The sequence below is a fragment of the Octopus sinensis genome, linkage group LG1, assembly GCF_006345805.1.
Source record: "Octopus sinensis linkage group LG1, ASM634580v1, whole genome shotgun sequence".
NCBI classification, from domain to species: Eukaryota; Metazoa; Mollusca; class Cephalopoda; order Octopoda; family Octopodidae; genus Octopus; species Octopus sinensis.
The window spans coordinates 79,209,025-79,235,505 of NC_042997.1; the positions used below are offsets into that span (position 1 = coordinate 79,209,025).

At 34.9% G+C, this 26,481-nt stretch overlaps 1 protein-coding gene across 2 annotated transcripts in view; it reads right to left on the minus strand.

Moving 5' to 3' along the window:
• Window positions 1–880: 880 nt before the first annotated feature.
• LOC115210766 (pre-mRNA-processing factor 39) overlaps window positions 881–26,481 on the minus strand; it is a 78,024-nt gene continuing 52,423 nt past the window's right edge. The window contains exons 4-15 of one of the 2 annotated variants that reach the window (XM_029779487.2): window positions 26,225–26,334; window positions 25,373–25,540; window positions 14,377–14,557; window positions 13,087–13,197; window positions 8,512–8,676; window positions 7,246–7,372; window positions 5,517–5,725; window positions 5,341–5,400; window positions 4,366–4,547; window positions 3,915–3,995; window positions 2,099–2,285; window positions 881–1,121 (exon numbers count right to left, since the gene is read on the minus strand). In XM_029779487.2, the coding sequence (XP_029635347.1) occupies window positions 1,050–1,121; window positions 2,099–2,285; window positions 3,915–3,995; window positions 4,366–4,547; window positions 5,341–5,400; window positions 5,517–5,725; window positions 7,246–7,372; window positions 8,512–8,676; window positions 13,087–13,197; window positions 14,377–14,557; window positions 25,373–25,540; window positions 26,225–26,334 (1,653 nt within the window). In that variant the 3' untranslated portion in view covers window positions 881–1,049. The remainder of the gene's footprint in view (window positions 1,122–2,098; window positions 2,286–3,914; window positions 3,996–4,365; window positions 4,548–5,340; window positions 5,401–5,516; window positions 5,726–7,245; window positions 7,373–8,511; window positions 8,677–13,086; window positions 13,198–14,376; window positions 14,558–25,372; window positions 25,541–26,224; window positions 26,335–26,481) is intronic. The other variant, XM_029779495.2, reaches the window with a different exon arrangement.

Genomic DNA, 26,481 nt, shown 5'->3' on the forward strand with positions numbered 1-26,481 from the left:
ATATAACATACAAATACATATGACAAACTTCTTTCAGTTTCTGTCTACCAAATCCTCTTGGACAGTCTGAGTGCATAGTAGAAGACACTTGCCCAAGTTGCCACACAAAACTATGTAATTGGCAAGGAAAATAGTCATGTGAGGAGTAAAAATCTTACATGAAAAGAGGTAAAAGTTGGTAATAGAAAAGACATAAGGCTGTAGAATATTGCCTTAGATCTTTGTTCCAAGAAAGTCAACATGGAAAGTGTGGATGTAAAAAGGATGATGAGATGTGAGCCAAAGTTCTCAGTAAATGAAGACTATATAATTCAATGGCAAGTTGAAGGCATTTACTTGATCACATTCATCTCTATAAACTTTCCATTAAAATTCAGGCCCCTACTTAATAAATTTTGTAATGAAAATATTAAAAAATAGTGGTTTTTCAGTTGCCATCATTCCACTTATAAATATATATTTAACTTCTTGGTTGCTGCTTTTAGGAGATAGAGCTGTCACATCCACTGGGCTGTCCAGTCAAAATAAGCCCTTAGTATTTAAGACAAGACTATGAAAAGAAAACTGGACAGTTCAAGTAGATTAAACTAACACCTCCAATATTTTATTCAAAAATATATTTGCATACTTTATTTAGAGGTGTTTTATGGTGAGACGTTTTTTAATTGGTTAGTTTTATATTTTCTCAGAGAAATTGATATTTTGAGACTGGTAAATTTACTCTATTTTACAGTATATGCGTAAACATATTGTAACTGGTTATATACCAATTTTATCAATACAATAATTAAACTTAGATCACTAATAAAACAACTGACATACATTCTATATGTTCTAGATCAAACCCAGCTGCAATCTGTTTTTCAATTAACAAGAAAGATTTTGTTCACATTTTGGAAATTGAATTTAATACAAATGAAAATGAATTGCTGTGATGAGCAGGAGGCAAGAGAGAGATGTAAGAAGTCAGGCAGGAATTGAAGAGTTGGAGGACTATAAATAGAGGCAATGATTTAGAAGTCCACAATGATAAATATGGAGTTTGACGTCTAGGACGGGTAATACTGATTATTATATGAAGACCAATGAGGATGTGGATAGCCTCCGTAACTGGCAGCATTCTGTAAATAAATAAGACAGAATTTCAATACAGACAAGAAAACAAACATTCCAGCAAAATTAATAATAGTTAAATCTTTAGCATTTAAACCAGTCAAAATATTCAATTTTATGTTCAAACTGGCTAGATGTGGCCTCTCTCACATATTCTACAATATCATTCTAAAAATTAACAGTTACCTCATAAAAATCTCAAAGCTACAAGATAATACATGATTAATTCATAACAATGTGAATAAATAAGCATTATATTTAATGGAATAATCTGAATGCTAAAGGGTTAAGTTTATATCATAAAATATGAGAGGAGAGAGGAAAGTGTCTCAGCCTCTTTTAACAGTAAAAGTAATATCATCATTATCATTAAGCCTTAGATATCTTCTCTTGTCCTAGGTCCTAATAAGGCTGGTTACCATGGTATATAAGCAACTAAGATCACAACATTCCTTCTGAATGGGACACCAGTTCTCATTTACAGCTGACTGGACTGCAGCAATGTGAAATGATGGTATTCTGCTTAATACAACATACCACCCAGTCTAAGAATTGAAACCACAATCTTGCAATCATGAGTGCAAATCCTAACCACAAAGTCACCTGTTGCCACAAAAATGTAATATGGCTGCTATTTCTTGACAAAAGAGACCAACTGATTTATTTTAGTCAAGACCTACCTTATTCATTTTAGATAGCATTAGTCATTCAACCAAGCTTAGTGCTTATGTGTGAAAGTTGCAATACTGAAATATTTTCTTTTTATTTCAAAAATTTAGGGTTATTTATATATTTATAATAATTTCAGACAATCAAAGAACAGGAAAACTTCTGAAAAGCCAAAGGTTTTCCACTAAAGAAACTAGAGAGAAAATGGAAAAGTGTAACTTGGTTAAGAAATAGAAGTATTTTCCCCACTAATGCTAACAATAACAGACACTGGGTTAAATCAACAACAATAAAAATAGGTAATGATTTTACTTACTTGATATGAACCCCAATGAGCATACTGAAAAGGGGTATTTTGTTGTACTACATTAGATATATCATTATTGCCGGACACGGCTGTTCCAACACTTGTTGCAGATAATATGTCTTTTGATCCATTGGCACGGGTGCAGTTGTTATTCACTCCACCATCCAATTTAGCCTTTTTCTCCAGTGGATCTTCTCTGAAAATTATTTTAAAACAATGTAAATCAAAATATTTTTAAGATATATAATAAAAAGAAAGGATAAAAACTGAGTATTATAATGGTACGTAAATAATCTTTCAAGTAATAAATTTCATAGGCAAAGAAAAAATGACACTTCGCATCAGTTTTTCACTATCTCTTGGCGCACAGGCCACATTCTTCCCCACCCCCAGAAACATAGACCACTTTCTGCAGGAAATTCAAAACTGTATTTCACAAATAAAACTTAATCAAATCAACATATTTTGTTGTTTTTACATCCAACACTTTCTTTTGACCACCCCATTATTACTCCACTTTTCCACTTCAACACCCTGCCGGATGCTTTTCACCACCCTAAGGCATGGGGAAGTACCACCCACTTTGGGATAGTTTCAACCATTCTAAATTTCAGGAAATTCATTTAGCCAGTCTCATCTGTATAAAGTGACTTACCAACATAGGAGCTAAATATTTTTTTTGCTATACAATGAGAGGACTATTATCTCTAACTTCAGAAGAGCTTTATTACATCATGAAAAATCAATAGTTAAAAGAGACTGTGATAGTAATGCTGACATTAGAAAAGGAATATTCCCAGTGGATGTTCAATTGAAACAACTGTCCGGTGTGCACACTGTAGAGTCAGATGTTTACAAATCATCTCACAAAAGCTTTTCATATGAATATCAAAAATTGAAAGAAAAAAAAGCAAAACAAAAAAAAATTTCAAGTCAGTTTTGTTCAATATTTTAATTTACCTGAATTTAACTATAAAGATATGGTGACATATTACACCAAATTCAATCAGAAAATCCTTTCACTGCTACAATCACACATTTTTTTCCCCTTTCTATAGTTTTCTTCAGAGATGTTTTAATATAAATCCTCAATCTCTATATGCATAACCATTCTCCATGCACCCAAATTAAAAATTAAATAATGCATTAGAATTCATCTTTGTTGTACTATACAACAATTCTAATATATTTTAATGGAATAAGAGATAACTCACATTATTCATTAGTTTTAAAACAAAACTTGATTTTATATCTAATTCAATCTACCTGTAATTAGTTTTGAATCCAAATTTGCAAGCATTTCCTGGGAGGTACTGTGTGCTCCAAACACCCACTTAATGTAAACCAGAAAACAAAAACAAATTGAAATTTTCTCAGACCATATAAATTTTGAAATACAGGAGCAGCCTGTTCTGATTAGAAATATAACAAAAGGGTAAACTCTGATCAGTTTAGGAGAAAGAACTATAACAGAATAAAACTTCTGATAGTTTTATTGTTTTACAAGCATTTCTCAATGCTAGGATGGAGTACTTGACAGCTTGCCCAGTCAGCTACTTAGTGGTTCTTTTGTGTCAGCCAAACAGGTGGGGGGGGGGGGTTCTAACATTAGTACAATAAATTATATGGGCCTTTTTCAGTTTTGTCTACCAAATCCACTCACAAAGTTTTGGTTGGTCTGAGGCTGTAGAAGACACTTGCCCAAGGTGCTTCAATGTTTAACATATGCACCAAGCTACATCATACATTTTGTAGAGATGGAAATTAGGTGACACGAGCTTTATTTTTCTTTACAGAATGCAATTCAAAATGAAAGAATACTTACCCACATTCAACCATTTTCCGTTTCTTTTCTATGTGAGCCTCTTTCAAAACCTTTTGGTGCTCATCATAAGCATCAAGCAACCTAAAAGAAAAAGGAAGTCCACAATCAGCATTAAGTGTGTGTGTGGGCACAATTTAAAAATTTTTTTAATTGGTTTAAGTCATTAGACTACGGCCATGCTGGAGCATCACTCAGAGTTAGGTTTTCTTTTTAATCAGTCATATCAATCTCCAGCAGTTATTTCATCATTCTATATTTTAATATTTGTCAAAGTTACCATTTTTACTCAATTATAAAATAAAATGAAAATTAAAAATCAAGGAAGTAGCCTCTATGATTAAATTATAACATAAATGTTAGCTTTTATTCATTAATGTTACACTATGGAATAAAACTGACAACAAAAAAAAAAATTATTTTAAAACAAAATTATCATAATCAAACAACTTACTTGGTAATATCTTTTCCAAAATCTTCTAAAAATTCTATTCGCCTTTGTGAAAATTTAATTTTGCTTTGTAAAGACATGTTAGTTGATAGTGTAAATTTAAAAGTGTCAAGTATTGAATCTTCATTCATTGGTTGCGTCTGATATTCAATATCTAATAACTGAAGGTGTAATTTAGGATTTGTCTGAAAAAGGAAAGGAATTAAAGGCTGACAAAGCTTTAACAAAAAAAAAAAAAAATGAAAAAGCCTTTACATTCTTCTTTTTTCCGGAATAGCTTTCCAACTGTATGGGTTATGTATCTACCTCACAAGCTTTATCTTGATTTTTATCAAAAGGTTACTTTCTCAAAATTCTTAATCAGCTATGCCATCAAATCTGAATTTTAAGTAGACCAATTTCAACACTTAGGTCCTCTAATAATTTTTTCTTTTAGTGGCATAAGACCTGAAATTTTTAAGAGGAGACTAGTAGATTACACTGACCCCAGTGTTCAACTGGTTCTTTATTTTATTGATCCTGAAGGGAAGAAAGGCAATTGACCTTGACAGAATTTGGACTGGAAGGAATGCCATTCAGCATTTTTGTCCAGCATGTTAATTCTGCCAGCTTGTAATCCTAAGACCTCTAACAATAAAAACACCCTTAGAATATGTAACAAATATTTCTATGATGGAATCATAGAAAATAAACTCATTACTTTATCACTTGGCTGCAATATAGCAGGAGCTTTGAAAAATGGGAACTGAATTAATTTTATTTATAGTTCATGGTTAAACCTAATTTAGTCTTTAATAAAAAATAAAATCTCACAGATTTTAGTCTCATTTAACAATGAGAAAATCAATTATCTAGATATATCAGTTTATTTTGTAGAGAAATGAAGGAAACCTTTCCAAATGCAATTAGAGAGAGAGAGAAATGTGATGTTTTATTAAACAGGATAAAAGTTTTTTTTATAAAAGCCTGTCTACTTACCTCATCAATTTCTATTGCTTCTTTTAAAATTTCTTTGGCTTTATTTACATCATGACAAACCTATAATTGTATAAAGTAAACAATTTCAACTCGTCAATATATTAAAAAAGTGCCATACTTGTAAAATTAATTTAAATTTAATCAAAGATTGTCAAATATCTTAGAATTACAATTACCTTTGACAGGAAACGTGAGTATTTTATGGCAAAAAATGAACGTATTTCTTTGGTAGCTGCTGTATCCATATATTCTTGGAACAAAGCTGCAGCAGCAGCAAAATTGTATTGATGCCGCTCTAAACTTATTCTCCGAAGTGCAACCATGGCAAGTCCAGGAATGTTTTTTTCTAGATTGTTTAATATTTTCCAAGCTTCATCATAATTACCTTCAAAAACAAAATTTGTTTAAGCATTTACACACAGAGTGAAGGTTCATACTGAATTTTTCATAAATCTTAACCAGCTGCACTTTTCTAAGAAGTTGTAAACATTTAGAAGTAAAAACAAAATATGATTTTAAAACTAGATGGTGCAGTATCAAAATACTTATCATTGGTGAATTAAAACAATGATTGTGAATGTGTGTACAAAGTCCCTAAAAATGATAAATTGTCGAAGTTTGAAAACTTCAGCACATATCACTGACTAAATATACTGCATTCTATAAGTATACAAAATCAGTCAAAGAAACTACATTATAAACTCATTAAGGGTGTATATTCTTTGCAACTTCATAAATCTAATAATACTATTCTTTTTTATTCCTTTGTGCTAGAACCAGATTTTTATGACATTTGACAATAAATACTTTACATAAACAGTGTCCAATAATTCAATTAATCAAAATTTCAATTAAATTTTCCACCTATACATATGAATAAACACTATGTAAGAGGCTGTAAAAATTAAGTGCAATGATTGTGGACATGCTGGGGTTCCTCTTTCAAATGCATAATTCCTTGAAAGGTAAATTGATCTTATATGATTTGAACTTAGCCAAAAGTTACTTCATCTGATACTCTACTTGAAGGATCAAATCTGCAATATATATATATATATATATATATAGATATAATTTTTAGAAAAAAAAAACAATATACACGTCTCTTTTATAGGTTTATAGAAATATACTTTATTCTATTACTAGTTCTCGTCTTTGGATGCAGCCATTTTGGGGCATCACCTTTAAGGCTTTTAGTTAATTATATCAATGCCAGTACCTAACACTACATAAATTACAATTAGATGGCAATTTTTAAAATGCAATAAGATATCAACCCTATATTAACAAAGACATCTTAGAAATTGTTTCATTTCTTCAATTGTATCATAATAATATTGAGGTGATACTCCATACATTTTCCTCAAATATAATTTTGTATAAATGTACTCCTGTCATCTAATTTTGTAACTGTCATGAGAATTCAATTAATGGCATGCCTTTAATTGATGCCTTGTTTGTTTATACAAATTTGTTTCATCTTCACTGCTGCTAGCATAAAAATATGATTACCTACATCATCCACAGTAAAATTGGGACAGTTTTCTCTAAATAATTACAACATCCTGAGAGAAAAAACATTAGAAAGTAGCTGAAGTTGGTCATATAGCAAGCATCATCTTTGAAAAATATGCAAGATTTGTGAATAAACTAAATTTCAATAACATTTACATATACAAATAAATGAAGTTTTATTAGGGGTATAAGATATCTCGTGAATGAGCAAGCATTTTCTTCTTGCCCAAATCCGCTCATTATCAAGGCAAAATGGTGTTTTAGGTGTCACAAGATATCTTGTGATCAAGCTTTGGGTGTTAAGTTGTTTGTCCAATAATACACTTGATAATTCTATTAAAAACAGAAAGTATTCTAGTCAGGTTTATAGCAAATCAATTTTTCACTTACCTTGACTTTCTTCAAAAGCAGCCCAAGTTAAATGTATTGATGGCTTTTTAGGTAAATGAATATTACATGCTCTTTTATAAACATTGCGGGCAGCTTCAATACTATGTTGTTCTATATATCGAGCATACTATAAAAAACGAGAACATACAATTTAATCAAGATATTGAGCATACTATAAAATTTTCCTGTTAAGAGAAGAATATCATCAACACGATGTCATGTTAAAGATGAAATGGACATAACTAACAACAACGAAAATTTTAAGGTAATCCATACACATCACAGGACCATTTCAGTGCGAGAGAGAGAGAGAAGACTGTGTTGATATGGTCTTGTGATGTGCATGGATGAGGGCAGCTGCATAGTGCTGATCTCTATTTGTGGAAAAGGTAGACAGGAGATGAAGTGGCAAGGAATGATCTTCAGATGCTGAGCCTCACAGAGGAGGTAATAAAGGACTGACATTTCTGGCAATTTTGCCAAGCTTGAGAAGACATATCAAGCTAAGTAATATTGTGGTCACCCATGCATAAACATGTTCTTTATGGCCATGCCCTCCCCGCCAACCAAGTCACACACAATCTGACCTCTGTCAAAATTGCCTCGCCACCTATCTTTCCAGCAACGCTCATGATCATTACTCTCTGCAGGTCTCTCCACTCTCCCTTACATATCTACCATACATGCCTACCAGCCACTCCAATTTCTCTCACCATCAGTTGCTACTGTCACCTGTTCACACCATTTATTTCTCTCTCACTGTCTCTATTTCTCCTCCTCATCCTCTCTTTTCCTACTAGGGCAGCCAAATATTTCCTTTATCCCTCTATTATATTCTAATTTATCACCTGGCACAAAGCCACCTCTCTTGATTCCATTCCTTCTCTTTTGTCTCACAAGTTACTTGGCAACCTTTAAAGCTTCATCTTTACATTAAACAATTTGCAAATAAGCTCTCATTTCAAATGCTATATGCAAATGCCTCTATAAATGCTGATTTTGTTAGGACTTATCTGTAAATACTTAAGAGAAATATTTTCAAGAACAAAATTTTCTTCTTCTATCATAAAATATAAGGGCATAAACAGAAAGTTTAGATGTGCAGCTATTGCAAGAACTTTCATATTGGAATATGTGGAAAATGGCTATAATAGAAGTTTGATCAACTTAAGTCAGCCTCATTAAAACATGGATTTTTTTTTAAATGGCACCTTAAATAGAAAGAAACAAATTTATATTTTCAATGAGTAAATTTCAGAAACTTACTTTCAACCAAAAATCTTCATATAATGCAGTCGCTATTAAGCATCTTTCAAAGAGAACAACAACTCTCTCATGTGTTCCAAATTCAATTTCAAAATCTAAATAATCTTTCCAGTTTTTCAACTGTGATCTTTCTAAAGGTTTAACATGGAAATAAGGCCGTTTGATCTGAAAATTGATATTGAAAAGTTATATTACATTTTATATAATACAGAAATTTCCAAAGCATTTCTAACAAAATTATAGAATAACCAAAGAGAAAATATGATAGTCTTTATAATAATATTAGAAGGAATGACTGAATAAAAATGTGTTATCTATTAAGAAAATCAGTTCACTTTAATTTCTATACCAAACAATATAATTTTCCTTTTGGCTTTTATCACTAGAAACATCTTAGAAAATATTTCAATATCAAGCAAAGAGCATATTTAAAAACTACAACAATTTCTTTTTAAGTATTTTAAATCTGTTATTCCAGCATACTTCAATATCCTTTTAATAGTTGTGGATAGAAAGCAAACAATAGTATAACATTTCCATTGATTAGAGGGTCCAGTAGTTGATCAATGTGAATAAGAAGGATGCTTTAATTCAAAGCAACATATCAAATCAAATGAGAACAAAGTCATGTTCAACAGAAAAATGTTTCTTGCCTTGTAATTTAATCATGCCACCTTTAGATTGGAGACCTGATCAGAATGCTTGAAATGGATTGGATCTGTACCCAGCAGCTCGTAGAAAGATTAAGTTTACCACCTAAGAGTAGTACTTTCAGTTTTTGTCTACCTGGTCTCATTCACATTGCATCAAAAATTATGGTAGAAGACACTTGCCCAAGGTGTCATACATTAGGAAAAAAACTAGTAAACACAAAAGCGCAAAATTCTTAACCACATATATATGCCCAAACTTTTAGTAGCATACAACAAAAGTTAGTTTGTTCAATATTTCAACATTGTAATATTATCATAATATAATGCAGTAAATTGCACAGCAGTTTGTTTTTTTTTCTACAAGAAGCAATTAAATATCCAACAGCATATATTTCATTTCAGATATTAAAAGTAAGGACAAATAGGAGTAACTAAGACATTTGTTATATCTGTAAATTAGAGTGTGATGGAGTGAACCTGTCTGTTTCAAACAATATGTTCAGAGAAGGTCAATAATAATAGCTTCAATGGAATTTTATCAATTGCATCGACCCAACTACTTTAGTATTTTATCCATCTCTTTTAAAAAAACGAAAAGGCAAAGTAGTCTTTCGGCCTAAGGGAAATAACTTGGACAGTTGTTAATACCTTTTTTTTTAAACATTAGTTCTTTAGTTACCCTATACTGATTGTGTGTGTATATATATATATATATATATATATATATCATCATCATCATTTAACGTCTGCTTTCCATGCTAGCATGGGTTGGACGATTTGACTGAGGATTGGCGAACCAGATGGCTGCACCAGGATACAATCTGATCAGGCAGAGTTTCTACAATGCCCTTCCTAATGCCACCACTCCGAGAGTGTAGTGGGTGCTTTTATGAGCCACCAGCACTGGCAACAGCCATGCTCAAATGGTGTTTTTTACATGCCACCTGCACAGGAGCCAGTCCAGCAGCACTGGCAATGACCTTGCTCGAATGTTTTTTCACATGCCACTGGCACAGAAGCCAATCAGCTGCACTGGCAACAATCATGCTTGGATGGTGCTCTCAGCACTCCACTTGGCACGGGTGCCAGTCATCAAATTTGATTCGATTTCAGTTTCACTTGCCTCAACAGGTCTTTGCACGAAGAGTTTAGTGTCTAATGAAGGAAAGGTATGCATAAGTGGGCTGGTTACACCCCTGGCATAGGTCTTGGGTTATGGTCTCACTTGGCTTGCCAGGTCTTCTCACGCACTGCATATTTCCAAAGGTCTCGGTCACTAGTCATTGCCTCAGTGAGGCCTAATGCTCGATGGTTCTGCTTCACCACCTCATCCCAAGTTTTCCTGGGTCTACCTCTTCCATGGGTTCCCTCAACCGCTAGGGTGTGGTACTTTTTCACACAGCTATTCTCATCCATTCTCACCACATGACCATACCAGCTAAGTCATCTCTCTTGCACACCAACTTTTCTCTCAAGGTATTTACACTGCCGAGTATGCACACAGACATTACACATCCATAGGATCATACTGGCTTCATTCCTTGCAAGCTTACGCATGTCCTCAGCAGTCATGGCCCATGTTTCACTGCCATGTAGCATGGCTGGTCATACACATGCGTCATACAGTCTACCTTTTACTCTGAGCAAGAGGCCCTTTGCCACCAGCAAAGGTAAGAGCTATCTGATCTTTGCCTGGGCTATTCTTATACTAGCAACTACACTTTCAGCACACGCTCCTCCATTACTGACTTGTTCACCTAGGTAACAGAAGCTATCAACCACTTCTAGTTTTTCTCCCTGGAATGTGGCAGAAGTTGTTCTCTGCACATTTTCCGTGTTTATTGCTCCTGAGTATCTGCCATATACAAAAACTATCTTCCCAGTTAGCCTTCCTTTGATATTGCTGCACCTCTTATGTGTCCATAGCTTACACTGGGTACATCTTATAGAGTTTCTATCTACACCTTTTCTACAGATCGAGCAGGGCCATCTACCTGAAGGGATTTGTGGTTTGCCTGCCACCCTACTTATTAGGACTTTGGTTTTAGCTAGGTTGACTCTAAGGCCCTTCGATTCTAATCCTTGCTTCCACACCTGAAACTTTTCTTCTAGTTCTGATAGTGAGTCAATAATTAGAGTAAGGTCATCAGCATAGAGGAGCTCCCAGGGGCATCCTGTCTTGAATTCCTCTGTTATTGCCAGGACTATGATAAATAGGAAGGGGCTGAGGACTGAACCATAGCAGACCCCTATATCTACCCGTAATTCTTCACTGTACTCGTTGCCAACCTTCACCTTACTGACAGTGTCCCTGTACATGGCTTGCACAGCTCTCACTAACCATTCATCTATCCCTAGTTTCCTCATTGACTACCAGATAAGCGATCTGGGGACCATGTCAAAGGCTTTCTCCATATCAACAAAAGACAGGTACAGAGGTTTATCTTTGGCTAGGTATTTCGCCTGCAGCTGTCTTACCAGAAATATAGCATCTCATCTAAACTGACTCTCTCCCTAATTAGCTGGGCTATGACCCTATATATATATATATATATATATATATACACACACACACATATATATATATTTATATATACACACACACACACACGAGGGGGGTACCCAAACCTGAATTTTGCAATATAATTTTATTCACGCAGTTTTACATGTTTTTATCGCCTTCAAAGTATTCTCCATTTTGAAGCAATGCATTGGTCCAGATCCATTTTCCACTATTCAAAGCAGTCTTGGAACTCTTGCAAAGTGATGCCTTTTAATGCCTACCTCACTTTTTTCTTCAGCTCTTCCACATCTGCAACACGTTTACCTTAAAGAACTTTTTTCATTCGGGGAAACAGAAAAAAGTTGCAGGGAGCAAGATCGGACGAATAGGGAGGTAGGATAAGCAAGGTCATGCCGTTTTTGGCAAAAACTGTCTCACACCCAAGGTGGTGTGTGCAGGCGCATTGCCATGATGAAACCACCACTCTGCCACAGATCGAGAAAGTTTCATCTCACCACATCTCACAAACACTTCAGAACTGTGAAGCAAAATGTCTGGTTAACCATTTGACCAAGAGTCAAATTGTGTGGACAATTCCTTTCACATCAATGAACAAATTAGCCTTGTATTGATATTGGATTTTATTTATGCTTTTTGGGGCGTGGTGATATTGAATGCTTTCATTGACTTGATTGCTGCTTCATTTCCAGGTCATAGCCATAGCACCAGCTTTTACCACCAGTGATGACCTTTGGAAAGAAATTTTGATCAACTTCCAGCTGTTCTTTCAGTTCATGACATGTATTCAGTCATGACTGCTTTAGATCTTCTGTGAGCAAGCAAGACACAAATTTTGTTGCAACTCTTCATTCAAAATTTGTTGGCAGGAGCTCCAGGATACACCAGTCATATCAATAAGTTTGTCAATTGTTCAGCGACAGTCCTCCAGGATCAGTTCACATGAATTTTCGTGATGTTTTCAATAGTTTGGGAGGTTGACGGTTGCCCTGAATGAGGTTGATCTTCAAATGACAAGTGAATATTTCTAAAGCAAGAAAACCACTCACATTTGTGTTTTGCTCATGGCTGCACCCTTGTAAGCTGTTTCAAGCATGACAACTGTTTTGGCTGCCGTTTTCCCTAGTAGAAAACAGGATTTTACAGAAGCACGCTGTTCCTTTGTTTCAACCATCGCAAAAATCAACCAATGGGAGAAGCACTGCAAAACAAAGAGACTGACACCTGAGGATCACGTCTAGAGGGCAGAAGCCTCAACAATGAGCTTGTCCCACAGAGAACATTTCTAGTTACTTTTGGGTACCCGCTCATGCATAAATGTATATAATTAAATAATAAAAGCATTCACAACACTTGAAGTATTGTTCAACCTGCGGCTATAGTAGAAATCAGAAGACTCACCCCTTCTTCGAAGGCCCACCGCTTGCTAACTTCTTCTTCGGTTTCTTTATGAACTGCTTGTCGAATTTCAATTATTTTTGCACGTAATTTATTTGCTTCCACTTCATCTGACTGAAAAAAAAATTTCCAAGTACAAGAAATGAAACTTGATAGCTACAAATACATCTGAAACGATAAACTTTATAACCTTAACTAGTTACTAATGGTCATTGACAAAAAGACTGTCCCCACAGATCCTTGACAAGGGAAAATGACTTGTTGGCATATGAAAACTTTAACAAGCCATGTGAACATCACAAAACATTTACTAATCAAAATCTTCAAAAACTACCTATATTTAAGTTAAAATTGACTTATAAAAACACTTATAATTTAATAATTCAAGAACTTGGTTTTATTCTGTAAAGTCTTAAGCATGACTAAATTCATATCTTGCACAAAGTGTGATATGGCTTAATACAATAATTGATATAATTAACCATAAAACTGTGTGATTAAAGCAATAACAGGGTCCGTATGTGGCATCCGCTTCTTCGGGGAATGATCTCCCTTTGCAGGATAGAGGAAACCGTGATGGTGTCAAGCCTATCTGGTGACGTTGATGATCGCCTGGGGCTAAATGCATCAGTAACACCCCCACCGCCCTGCCCCTAGCCACATTCAAATGGCTAATGTCCCTTTTGTTATGGAGCAGTTACTGTCTATATCTCGTTTAGAGAATTATTATAATTACTTGTATGTTATGTGTAATGTAAACAATACAATAATTCTTGACAATTTTACAATTCCATTGTACTTGGATTGGATGAGGCTTCAGAGAAATGAAGAAACAAATTGCTATATTGATGTTTTTCTAAAATAAGGTAGCCGATAGATCTAATTTATACACATAAAAAAAATCACATTACATTATCTATTAAGAATAAAATAAGTAGATCTAACTGCAACTTCTAGGAATATGATGCATTTAATGTGCATAAGTGTTCAAGCAAAATGCACAGCTCTTTTCAGAGATTTGCTGTTAAAGCACAAATTAAATACAAGGTATTAAATTGCAGGTAAATGAAGTTTAATAAAGTCTTATTACCAGTCTATGTTGAAATTTTAGAAGATTTATCAAAACATGAAAATATATATATATATATATATATATATATATATTAGTTTGATGCTCAGGAAAATGAAAACGACTTTTACATTTTGAGCCTACAGTCTTCAACAGAAGGAATAAGAGAAAATAAACAGAAAGAATGAAAAAAAAAACTAATAGATTTCAGCGGTCCAGCATACCTTTCCACCTTCACTTTCTACACCAGGAGGTGCTTCTTCAGTCAACTGTTGATCATCAGGACCATCCTCTTCCTCAGCAGAACAATCAGATCGTTTGGCTAATACTTCTTCTCTCAGTTTAAAGAACTCGTCTAGAGATAAGATTTCTTTGGGATGATGACTATTTATAAAGGATTTAAAACTGGAAAAATAAAAAGAAACAAAAAAAAGGCAAATTTTTTTTAGTATATAACCCAAATTGCATTTACTAAATATAAAATTTAATGGAAAGGGAAAGACAAAGAGATGGGATTTATATTTACTGTATTACCATCTCTCTTGTATAGGCTCCCTGTTGTCATTTTCCCTTCCTCTTATATTGTCAAAGAATCAAGTTCTAGATTTACATTCTGAACCAGACTGCTCTCCTCAAATCACCCTTGGAATCAACTTGGCTATAGGCTCACCCCTTTCCATGTAGTGATCTCTGATATGGAAAAAAAAATAAGCAAAAGATTTTATACTATATCAAGAATAAAATTAACTCTAGTAGATCTTATGTGCAACTTCTTGAATATGATGTATTTAATGTGCATATCAATGTTTAAAGTTTTATCATCTAGCTCAGTGTGCAGGTCCTTTCAGAGATTTGTTGTCAAAACAATTAAACACACAAAGTACTGTCTAATTATTGTGAACAGTCACTTAGCTAGTGATTTTCAGTTCTATTCTATGGGTTTTAGGGTTACTATAAATGTAATGTAAATGAGGAACCTAACGCACTGATTTAGTAAAAGCAGGTGCTTTAAATTCCACTTTTCCCACCAGTGATATGATAAACTTCTACAGTTAAAATGTCCCTAAAAACTTCTAGATTGCAGTCTAATTAATGGTAGTCAATGTTTTAACACATGATTTAAAAATTAAACAGCTTCAAACTCTAAGATTTGATAATTATAGTAATATCAAGAAAGCAAGAAATTATTTATAATTAATGCAGAAGAAGCACTTCCATAATCTTTGAATTCTAACAGATGAGTATAATGAAAAGCCAGTTATGTGGGGATGAAACAGGAGAGATTGTTTCCTTTATAATTAAAAGCCATTCTTTATAAATAATTTATATTTTACATTAAAATATTTGGAAAATATGTTATTAGTTCTGTTTTTAAGGCTTATAAAATAGAGGTGAATTAACAGAAGCAAAGAAGGAATTGTGACATTTAAGTTATATACACACTGACACATACATATATAATTTACACATATGTACACACACACATACATGTATACATACATAAATGAAGTTCAGGTTTGTGCCAGGACAGAATCCCACCAATGCCATCTTCCTAGTGAGACAACTACAGAAGTTATTAGCAAAGAGCAAGCCACTATACTTAGCATTCACTGTTCTGGAGGTCTTTGACAAGGTACCATGCTCTGTAGTTTGTTGGTCACTAAAAAAAACTTAGGTGTAGATGAATGGCTTGTGATAGCTGTGCAAGCCATGCACAGAGATGCTGTCAGCAAGCAGAGAATTCAGTAAGGAATTTAGTGTGCAGGTTGGTGCTCATCAGGGCTCAGTTCTCAACCCTCTTCAGTTCATTAAAGTTCTCCAGGCCATAACAGAGGAGTTCAAGACCAGCTTCTTTGAGAACTTCTGTATGCCAATGATATAGTTCTCGTAAGTGAATCTGTTGAAGATTTAGTGGAGAAATTCCTAACATGGAAGCAAAGTCTAGATTGAGAAGCCTCAAAGTAAACCTAGTAAAGAAAAAAGTTTTAGTTAGCAAGAAAGATAGGATTAAAGTCACCTGGGAAGTAGACATGCTCAATATGCAGAAAATGATAAATAAGAATTCAATATGGTATAAGCTATGAGTGAACAAAATATATAGTGGAATTACAAGAGAAGAAAAACTTAGAGAAAAATTATATATGTAATAGTTGCACAGGAGTAGTTAGCCATAACAGCAGTTGTGAGAAAATACTTGGCTTGGAAGACTCTCTATAAGTAGTTGACAGCTTTTTGTTTACTATGAGACCTCTAATTAGCTTTGAAAGTAGAGAAGCCAGAGTAAGCATGGAATTGTAGGAAGATCACAGAGTTAATCTTGCTGGCAACAAGATTCACTTTTCAAGTGAATGGTAGATTGTGTGATGCATGCATATGAAATGTGAGGATGTGTTACAAGAGAAACATGGGTACTAAATGTAGAGGATGTATGAAAGAAATGGGACAAATATATGTCACTGGAACGACAGAGCAAAGATGAGGTGAAAGACGAGCTGGGTTTAAAAGGAATTGGCTGTAATGTGTAAGAGTGAAGACTGTACTAGTGTAGACACCTGACACATATAGATGACAATAGGGTGTACAGAAGTACCAAACAATCTAAGTGGAAGGACACTGCAGAAGAGAGAATACATAGGAACAACTTCATGAATGAGATGACAGAGAAGCATAAGTCCTAACTTATGATTCGTCGTCTAGATAAATTCTGTCCTGCCTACACAAACATAGAAAGAGGGGGGATATATATATATATATATATATATATATATATATATATATATATATAGAAATGATGCATACACACATTCAACAGGTGTATTTGTATGCATGTATAAAACCACACATACATAGTGGCAGAGTTGTTAGAATACCTCATGGTATTTGCTCCAACTCTCTGCCCTCCCAGTTTAAATCCATCAAGGTCAACTTTGTGTTTCACATTTTATAGATGAAGAATTGATCCAATCCAGGTGAATTGGCAGTACTGTTAGAGTACCAGATGAGATACCTTGTGACATTTGTTTTGGTTTTTTTGCCATCTGACAGTAATGCCTGTGGAGTCACTAATGCCATCATGCCAAACTGTATTGGCTTGTTATCTGACTTCCTCTTTGACAGCAATTGACAGTGTGGAGAAGGGAGATTTGCACACATGGGTAGCCACTAATCTTCAAAAAGGAAAATAAGGAAGGAAGAAAAAAAGAAAAAAAAGAAAAGAAAAAAGAAACTTGGCCCGGGCTTTTGCCTTGAAGAAGATGCACTCTTGACTGAAAGCCCAGCCATTCATATACACCAGAAAAGCATAAATTTCATACATTCACATTGTGCTCAACAGCTGTTTCATGATAAACACCATCAAACTGTATTTCCCCAAATCATCAGGAATGTAATGTGTTGATCAGAAAATCATTAATGTTTTAAAAACACTGAGACAATACAATGAGAAGTAGCAGAAGAAAATGAATAAGGAGTCCATCGATAAATATAAAATATGTAAATACATCTGTCTCCACACACACACATATATATATATATATATATATATATATACATACATACATACATACATACATACACACACACACACGAAAATGATTGCGTCTGACCCAAGTGAGCATGGGAAAGTGGACATTAACATGATATACACTCAAACTATACCTATATACATAGATAGGTATATGCATAAATAGGAATTCAATGCAGTCCTTGGGCATACTGGTTCCTGTCATACCAATCCGTGTGCCAGCATGGAACATGGACATATGATAATGACACATAAAACATGCATATACAAACAAAATATAAAATGTACATAGATACAAAAAGAAGCAAAACTACTAATTAAGAAAAGAAAAAATATATAAACAAAATGCAATTGAAATAAATATATTACTGCACACACTCACCAATACATGTATATAGATACAAAACACTAAATGCTATAAAAGATGAAGGTGAGCTATCCACATTTCTAGCATCAAAATATAACGGTACTCTTGGAAAAGGCTAACAAAAAAAGTGATGTTATATACATATACTAGAACTTGAAGTATACATACATATTGACACACACATAAATGTAAATACATACATACTCATACACACATATTTATGGAACACAAAGAAAACTATACTTAAAATTCATATAACACACAAACATATAGAGAGTGTGATAAATACAATACATATGAATTTTTAAAATCAATTCAGATTCTATGTGATGTGCCATATTTAGCAAATGACAATTAAGATCAGCACCTTGAGATGGGGAAATAATTGCAAGAATCAAGATTTCTCCAACATTGAAATGCCGTTTAAGAAAAGCGCAGGCTTATTGTCTGAAGATAAGAGGACAGTCGTGGATGTATCTTTGCCTTTGGTTACTGTATTTAGAAAAAGGATAGGTATTTAACTGTCAATAGATCATTATAATTTCATATTAGAATTAAATTATTTTAGCTGGCTTTGATGGTCTCCAGAATCTCACATACACATAACTGGAAACTTTTACCACCACAAGAATTTGCAGATTTTAGAATAGAACATTCTAAACCATAAAGAATCTTTTTAGCCTTCAAATCGAAAATATATTCAACAAAGGATGTAGAGTTTTTTAAGGTATCTTTAGAAAATGAATCGCAATGCTAATAATACACTCTTTTGAAATTAGAAGTGGAACCAACATAGAATTTAGAGATTTGTGGGCTTTAACAGTACATTTATAAACATTATTACTTTTGCAGAAACCATTCTATGGACAATTAACTTTCACTCAACATTTACACAGAGTTTTATTAGAGTTTGTAAAAAAAATTGTTATCTTTGATAGAAGAAATTTTATTATTTCTAACTTTAGTTACCTTTAATTTTTTAAATGAAAATGAGTGTGTGGTGATATGTTTATTTTCATTCTATTTATTTCTACATCCCTTTTTCATCAGGTTTACTTCTGCTAGTATGCATGTACATGTATTAGTGTGTGTGTGTGTGTGTGTGTGTGTGTGTATGTATATATATATATATATATATATATAAAATTAAGAAAATGGAGATATAGCTTTTAATTTTCTTTTGAATGATTATAAACCATGATTTATATATAGACCCATCATTTTATGAATATTACTATCCTTTAATGAGGCTAATTTAACATCTAATTGTGTATGTATGTATATATACGTATACACTAACTTAAAAGCCTCTTGATATGGTGGCTTTTAAGCTGGCTCCTGCAGAGTGCTCTTCATTGGGCCTTGGGCCCAACAATGATACTTCATGCATTGAGTACCTATTAAATTTTATTAAACTTGAACAATATTTTTCAAGCAATGAACAATTTTCATCAAAACAATAATTTGTCGAATTTGCATGACAAACATTTTTAGTCTTCCCATTCGAGGGTCAGTACAATTTTTTTCTATCTACTATCTAACCTCTTTCTCTCTCCCTCTCTTACCATTGATTGTTAACAACCCTCACCAGTACCACCACCATAACTGCCATACACACACCAGACTTCTAATGCCACCACCATCAATACTTTTGATTTCATCGCCTTCCCCTCCATCACAACCACCACTATTTCACTATCATCATCACAGCTGCCTCCACCTCTATCAGAACTACAGCTCATACTATTACCGGGGTTTTCCGAAAATCTGCCCATGGGCTGTTAAATGGAAAATTCTATTTTACAAAACTATTTTCTTCACCGTCTCTATGCCTATTATTACTCTCACCCCAGCACGAAGAAGTGTCATGGAATAGTGACGGATTGGGGGTGGGTGGGTGACAAAAACACACAGAATTTAGTTTGTACATTAATGATATTAGATATATATATATGCATGCACATATAGATATTTATACACTTTTGTATATTTAGGATTTTTTCCTTTTTCCTTCTTACTGTAGTCTGTCCTTTTTGTCTTAATGTACAGGGTGCGATGGGTAGATTGTTGCCATTTTATATTTTCAATTTTGCACATGTGCAATGTTTGTTTTTGATTTTGTCAACTACACAGTATTGTAGGGTGAGTTGGGCACCGCCTGTGACAAAAACAGCACCATGATGCAATTCAGTCTGCAAGAAATTTGGAAACAACATGCTGTACTGCTTGGCATTCACACCAGAAGCTCCAATATGAACAGATGGTGAATACACAGAACAACTGTTGGCTTGCCATGTTCCTAAAACATGTATTGAGAGTGATAAACATCAAACATCCAGTCAACATCATGTTGTTTGGAGTGATCACTAATGATGGTGACATAGTGCCTCCATTCATCTTCCCACATGGCCTCAAACTCAATATGGAGGCCTACATCAAGTGGTTGGAGGAGGTAGTGCTGCCCTGGGTTAAGAGGGTGGGTGCTCAAAAACACTATGTCTGGCAACAGGACTCTGCACCATGCCACACAAGCAGAAGAACCCAGTCACGACTGTCAGACAATTTCTGCAACCATATCACCACCAACACCTGGCCAACTAACTCCCCAAGCCACAACCCTCTTGATTATTATGTGTGGGGTGCAGTTGAATGAGAGACCTACAAAACCCCTCGTAACACTAAAGACAAGGATTATGGCAGTATTCACCAACTTAAACAAGGAAACTGCCCAGAAGAGTTGCAGGAGATTCTGAAGTCGTCTGGAGGCCATGGTTGAAACCAATGGCAATTTTATTGAATAAATTTACTCTATTTCAAGATATTTTTATGTAATTTTGGTAAATACATCTGTTAAAAAGAGATGTCTGGTATTTTCATTTTTGTGTAATTTAGATAATATATTCACTGCACCCTGTATTTAAACCAGTAACAGATTTCCGATTAACATAACATTCCTGATGATTTAGGTGAACACACAAAATAATTTGACTTGATTTAAATTATATATTACAATTATTGTAATTATATATTTGGCAGTGTTTATGTTATTGAAACAGCTGTTGAGCACAAATTATGAATTATATGAAATTTATGCTTTTCTGTATATATATATATATATATATATATATATAATATATATATATATATATATATATATACATACACATGCAAGTTGGTCCCAGTTGGGTTTACTGCAATGTAATGATCTATTAATAACTGAGCTCTTAATTATGGTGGATTAATTCTTTGAAGTTTATCAATTACACACACACACACACACATATATGCATATCTGGTGATGCTCCAATATGATTACACTCTAATGACTGAAAGCAGTAAAAGTATATACATATATGTATAATTTTTTGGTTTATTTAGTACATGAAAGTACTGTGGCTGCCTAACAAAGAAACTCTATAATAACTGCTATTCTACTCCAATTGTAAACAAAAGCAGCAAACACTTTTCAAACTACACACTAATACTGAAATTATTATTAAAATTAAAACAAGACCTTCATAATGCATAATAGATGACAGCTGGCACCAATGACCAAGTGACCATTCAAAAACACAGCAAACAGTGACTGAACAAGAGTAAGGTTTGGAAATGTTACGTTATTTATCTTACATGTAAATTATGCACAACTACAAATTTATGCTATGCAACTGCATATTGAGAACTAGAGTGCTATAGAAAAATAAACCCTTCCAATGTAATAGGCATGAGCCGCTAAAATAATTTAGTAAGACAAACAGTTATGGATCCAGGTAAAATTAAGACAAGGTGCAATGACTAAATGGAAAAGTTGTTGAATTTGGAGAATGAATGGCAACATACAGAACCATTCTAGAAGCAGTAGCATAGATAACCAAGTAAGAAGATGAAGTGATAAGTGAAGAATGGAAAGGTAAAAGAATAGGCTGCACGAAGTTAAAGTATGAAGAAAATGACAGATCTGTAAACTGATGTTGAAAGAAGGTAGTAATCCGGTGGGTTAAGAGGTGAATACTGTCAGGTCTTTGTACAAAGGAAAAGGCAATCCCCTTCCCTTCACTGTGGGTCATATAGAGTAATTAAGTTATTGGAGCATTGAATTACCATATTTTCCGGTGTATAAGCTGCTATATGTTACCTGGGAAATTAAGTGTGCGGCTTATAGAAAGGTGCATCTAATGTGTGTATTTTTTATAAGTTTCAGGAGGAAAGTAATTTATGTATGGAGATCGAATGATTCCACTGATTGTTTTTTCAGAGGAAAGGTTGATTGGTGAACAACATCATCATCATCATCGTTTAGTGTCCGCTTTCCATGCTAGCATGGGTTGGACGGTTCAACTGGGGTCTGTGAAGCCAGGAGGCTGCATCTGGCCCAGTCTGATCTGGCAGTGTTTCTACGGCTGGATGCCCTTCCTAACGCCAACCACTCCGTGAATGTAGTGGGTGCTTTTTACGTGCCACCCGCACAGGTGCCAGACGGAGCTGGCAAATGACCACAGACGGATGGTGCTTTTTACGTGCCACCGGCACGGGGGCCAGGCGAGGCTGGCAACGGCCACAATCGGATGGTGCTTTTTACGTGCCACGAACGGATGGTGCTTTTTATGTGCCACCGGCACGGGGGCCAGGCGAGGCTGGCAACGGCCACAATCGGATGGTGCTTTTTACGTGCCACGAACGGATGGTGCTTTTTATGTGCCACCGGCACGGGGGCCAGGCGAGGCTGGCAACGGCCACGAACGGATGGTTCGCTTACTTGTCACCGGCACTGGTATCACAGCCGCAATTTCCATTGATGTCGATCGACTTCGATTTTGGTTCTGCTTTCTGATATCTGATTTGATTTGGTTTGATTTTGATTTTCACTTGCCTCAATGGGTCTTCACAAGTGGAGTTTTGTGTCCCAAGAAGGAAAGGTGTGTATAAGTCGACTAGCTACATACCAGGTAGAGGCCACGTGAAAGACTACTGCTACAGTACATTGGTACCCAGAAGAAAACAAAGCACATTTGTTTTGTTTTACCATCACATTTTGATAATGTCATTTTTAATCTAATAAAGACTTTAATATTGACAAAATGTGTTTGTTGTTGATTATATTAAGATAAAATCATAACATCTCTTAGTTGTAAAATAAGGCATTTTGAAACTACATACACAACAACAACAAAAACGCTAGCTGCGGACCTGTAGCTCTATAGGTCTTTTAAACACCGGTGCACTTCATGTGTGGATAAAACCAAAATTTCCCCCCAAATCCAGCTCTGCAGCTTAAATACCAATGTGTTTTATAGACCGGAAAATACGGAAATGTATTAGAAAGAATCTTAGATGACATGGAAAAAAATGAAGATGAAATGCAATTTGCATTTATCTGATGAAAAGGAACACTTAATATAAATTTTTATTGTAAGACAATTCAGTCACAGGTGAAATACAAGAGAAAGAAATGGTTAAGCTTGTTGATCAAGAGAAAGTTTTTAATACCATCTATGTGCAGTGATGACATGTATATTAAGAGTCAGGAGTGGAAGTATGGTTGGTTTAGAGTGGTCAAGTATGAGAAGTATGCAAAGGATGAATTTGAAATGAAAATTTGAGTACATCAAAGGTTAGTATTAAGCCAACTTACTGTTTGTCATTGTGATGGTGCTCATTCAAAGCATAAAAAAAGGTTTATCATGAGAGTGTACCACTCTCATGATAACCTTATATCAACAGTCGAGTGTATGAATGGATTGAAGATGAATAGGTCAAAGAAATGTATGAAAGCAAAAGATTTGAAAGTGAATATGAGGGAAGTGGCAGTGTGCAGAAGTAAACTATTAAACATAGAATATGTACTCATCATCATCATTATCATTTAACGTCCACTTTCCATGCTAGCATGGGTTGGACGGTTCAACTGGGGTCTGGGAAGCCCGAAGGCTGCACCAGGCCAGTCAGATCTGGCAGTGTTTCTACAGCTGGATGCCCTTCCTAACACCAACCACTCCGTGAGTGTAGTGGGTGCTTTTTATGTGCCACCGACACAGGTGCCAGACGAGGCTGGCGAACGGCCATGCTCGGATGGTGTTTTTTACGTGCCACCGACACAGGTGCCAGACGAGGCTGGCGAACGGCCATGCTCGGATGGTGTTTTTTACGTGCCACCGACACAGGTGCTAGACGAGGCTGGCGAACGGCCACGCTCGGATGGTGTTTTTTATGTGCCATGGACACAGGTGCCAGACGAGGCTGGCGAACGGCCACGCTCGGATGGTGTTTTTTTACGTGCCACTGGCACGGAGGCCAGGCGAGGCTGGCACGGCCACGATCGGATGGTGTTTGTTACGTACTGGGTGGATTAAGTGAATATGTAGTCATATGAGAGGGTTTGTAACTGATGTAGCTGTTGCACTGAAATGTAAGGCATTTTGAGAGAAACTGCAAAGATAGAGTGAATGATGGCCTAGATTTTAGAATCTGCATTCAGATGAAAATATTTGGTTATCTAGAAGACATGTTAAATGGAGATTGTGGGATATAACTCAGTGATGGTGATTAAAATGAGATGAACAAGGAACAAGTTCTATGAACTGAGTGGTGTACTAATGAGAAGGGGTGTGTCACTGAAATTGGAAGTAAAGGTGTATGTTGTAGATAGGAATAGAACCAGCAAAGGGTGTTGTGAATAGAAATGGGATAAAATAGCTGAGTCATGAGTGCAAGAAGGATGAAAGTGACTTGGTGAGAGGAATGATGAAAATGAATGTGGAAGACCAAGAAAAATATAAAGGAATGGAGAAAGAATTGAAAGCAAAGAGCAAAATAAAGACAAAGATTACAATGGGTCTGCAAGCTAAGCCCAGCATGAAAATGGTCTTAAGACACTTGCACATTTTTGTGTGTGTGTATATCCACATAAACACATGCTCACATATGTCCAACCTATGCAAACATGGAGAAAGAAAACAAAAATGATGGTGAAATAGTGTAGTAAACAAGTGAAAAATCAAAAGTCATTAGAAGTGAGGAAATAAATAATCTGAAAACCTAGCCAATTAGAACACATACACAACAATGCAAAGAGAGGAAGAGAGGAAAGAAAAAATGCAACAAGGAGACATTAGTAAGAAATTTGATACATAATCACTTAAACAAGAATAAGACTAACAAATCATTATTTTTAACTAGCCAGGAAAAAGTCTACTTTTATTATCAAAATTCCTACTTTGAGAGTTTGAAGATCAAACTACTAAATGCATGTGATTATAGCGTGTGTGTGTGTGTGTGCGTGTGTTTGTGTAAAGACTTTTTTTTATCAAAATGCAAGAATAAATGGATTTACTTGTCAAAATGATGACTGTATAGTTGGAGAGGAATTTTCAGCAGTTCATCATATAAGCACATTACATTTTGCAAATTTTTTTGTTGTTTTTCCCAGTGAATAACTGAATCCCACAAGCGATCAGCACGGAAGTCAGTACCAGCAGCATTCAGAGCTTTTCTGTATAATCTGAAAACAAAAGCCAAAAAGATTAACTGCAAAGAAATTTATGCACCATTGTTTTGGTTATTATAGTAAAATGTCTCCCTGCTGTTACTATCCTTTTTCATTACTCCTATCATTATCTCCTTCTCTTCACACTGGCACTTGACATTCTCCTATACCATCTCTTATTTCCTACTCTGAGTATCTATTGCAGTCAACCTTGTACAAAGGTGAAGCTTTCCTTTCATCTTGCAGGATACAAGACCTCACAAGTGCAGGTGCAATGATAAAACATCCCTTGTAAACTCTGTAAAGTGAATGATGAACAGGCAGAGATAAAGTTGAGAGAACCTTATACTCTTGTTTTTTTTTTGTTTTGTTTTTTTTTTAAACATGGCAACTTCTAGTGTTGGTGCCACAATAAAATGCACTCTGTATACTATTACATGACTAGTGTTAGGAAGGGTATCCAACCATACAAATTATGCCAAAGTAAAACATGAGTGAAGTATGGTCTCCAACTTGCAACTTGTTCAACCCATGCCAGTGTGGAAAGTAGATGCAAAATGATATACAGTTAAAATATTTTAGAGAATATATATCACATTAAAAGTATTGAAGAAAAAGCAATTTTACTGAGAATTAAAAATATCAATGTTTGAAAAATCACACTGCAAAGTCATCAAACTTAAGATTAACACTACTTACTCCTGAATTCTCTCAACATTTTCACACTCTCTTGATTCAGTAACAGAAGAGATGTAATGAAGCCAAAGTTCTACACTTAGAGGAATAGCCTTTACACCACGCTCAAAGACCTGGAGAAAAATATGTAACAGTTACAAACCAAGATAAATCAAGCCCTGCAAACAGGACCGAATAGAGTAAAGTAGTTGTAAAATGTTGAAAAGTAAATGGGGTAAAGTCGAGCAAGCCGAACAATTGGAAGTACAACCACGTGATTA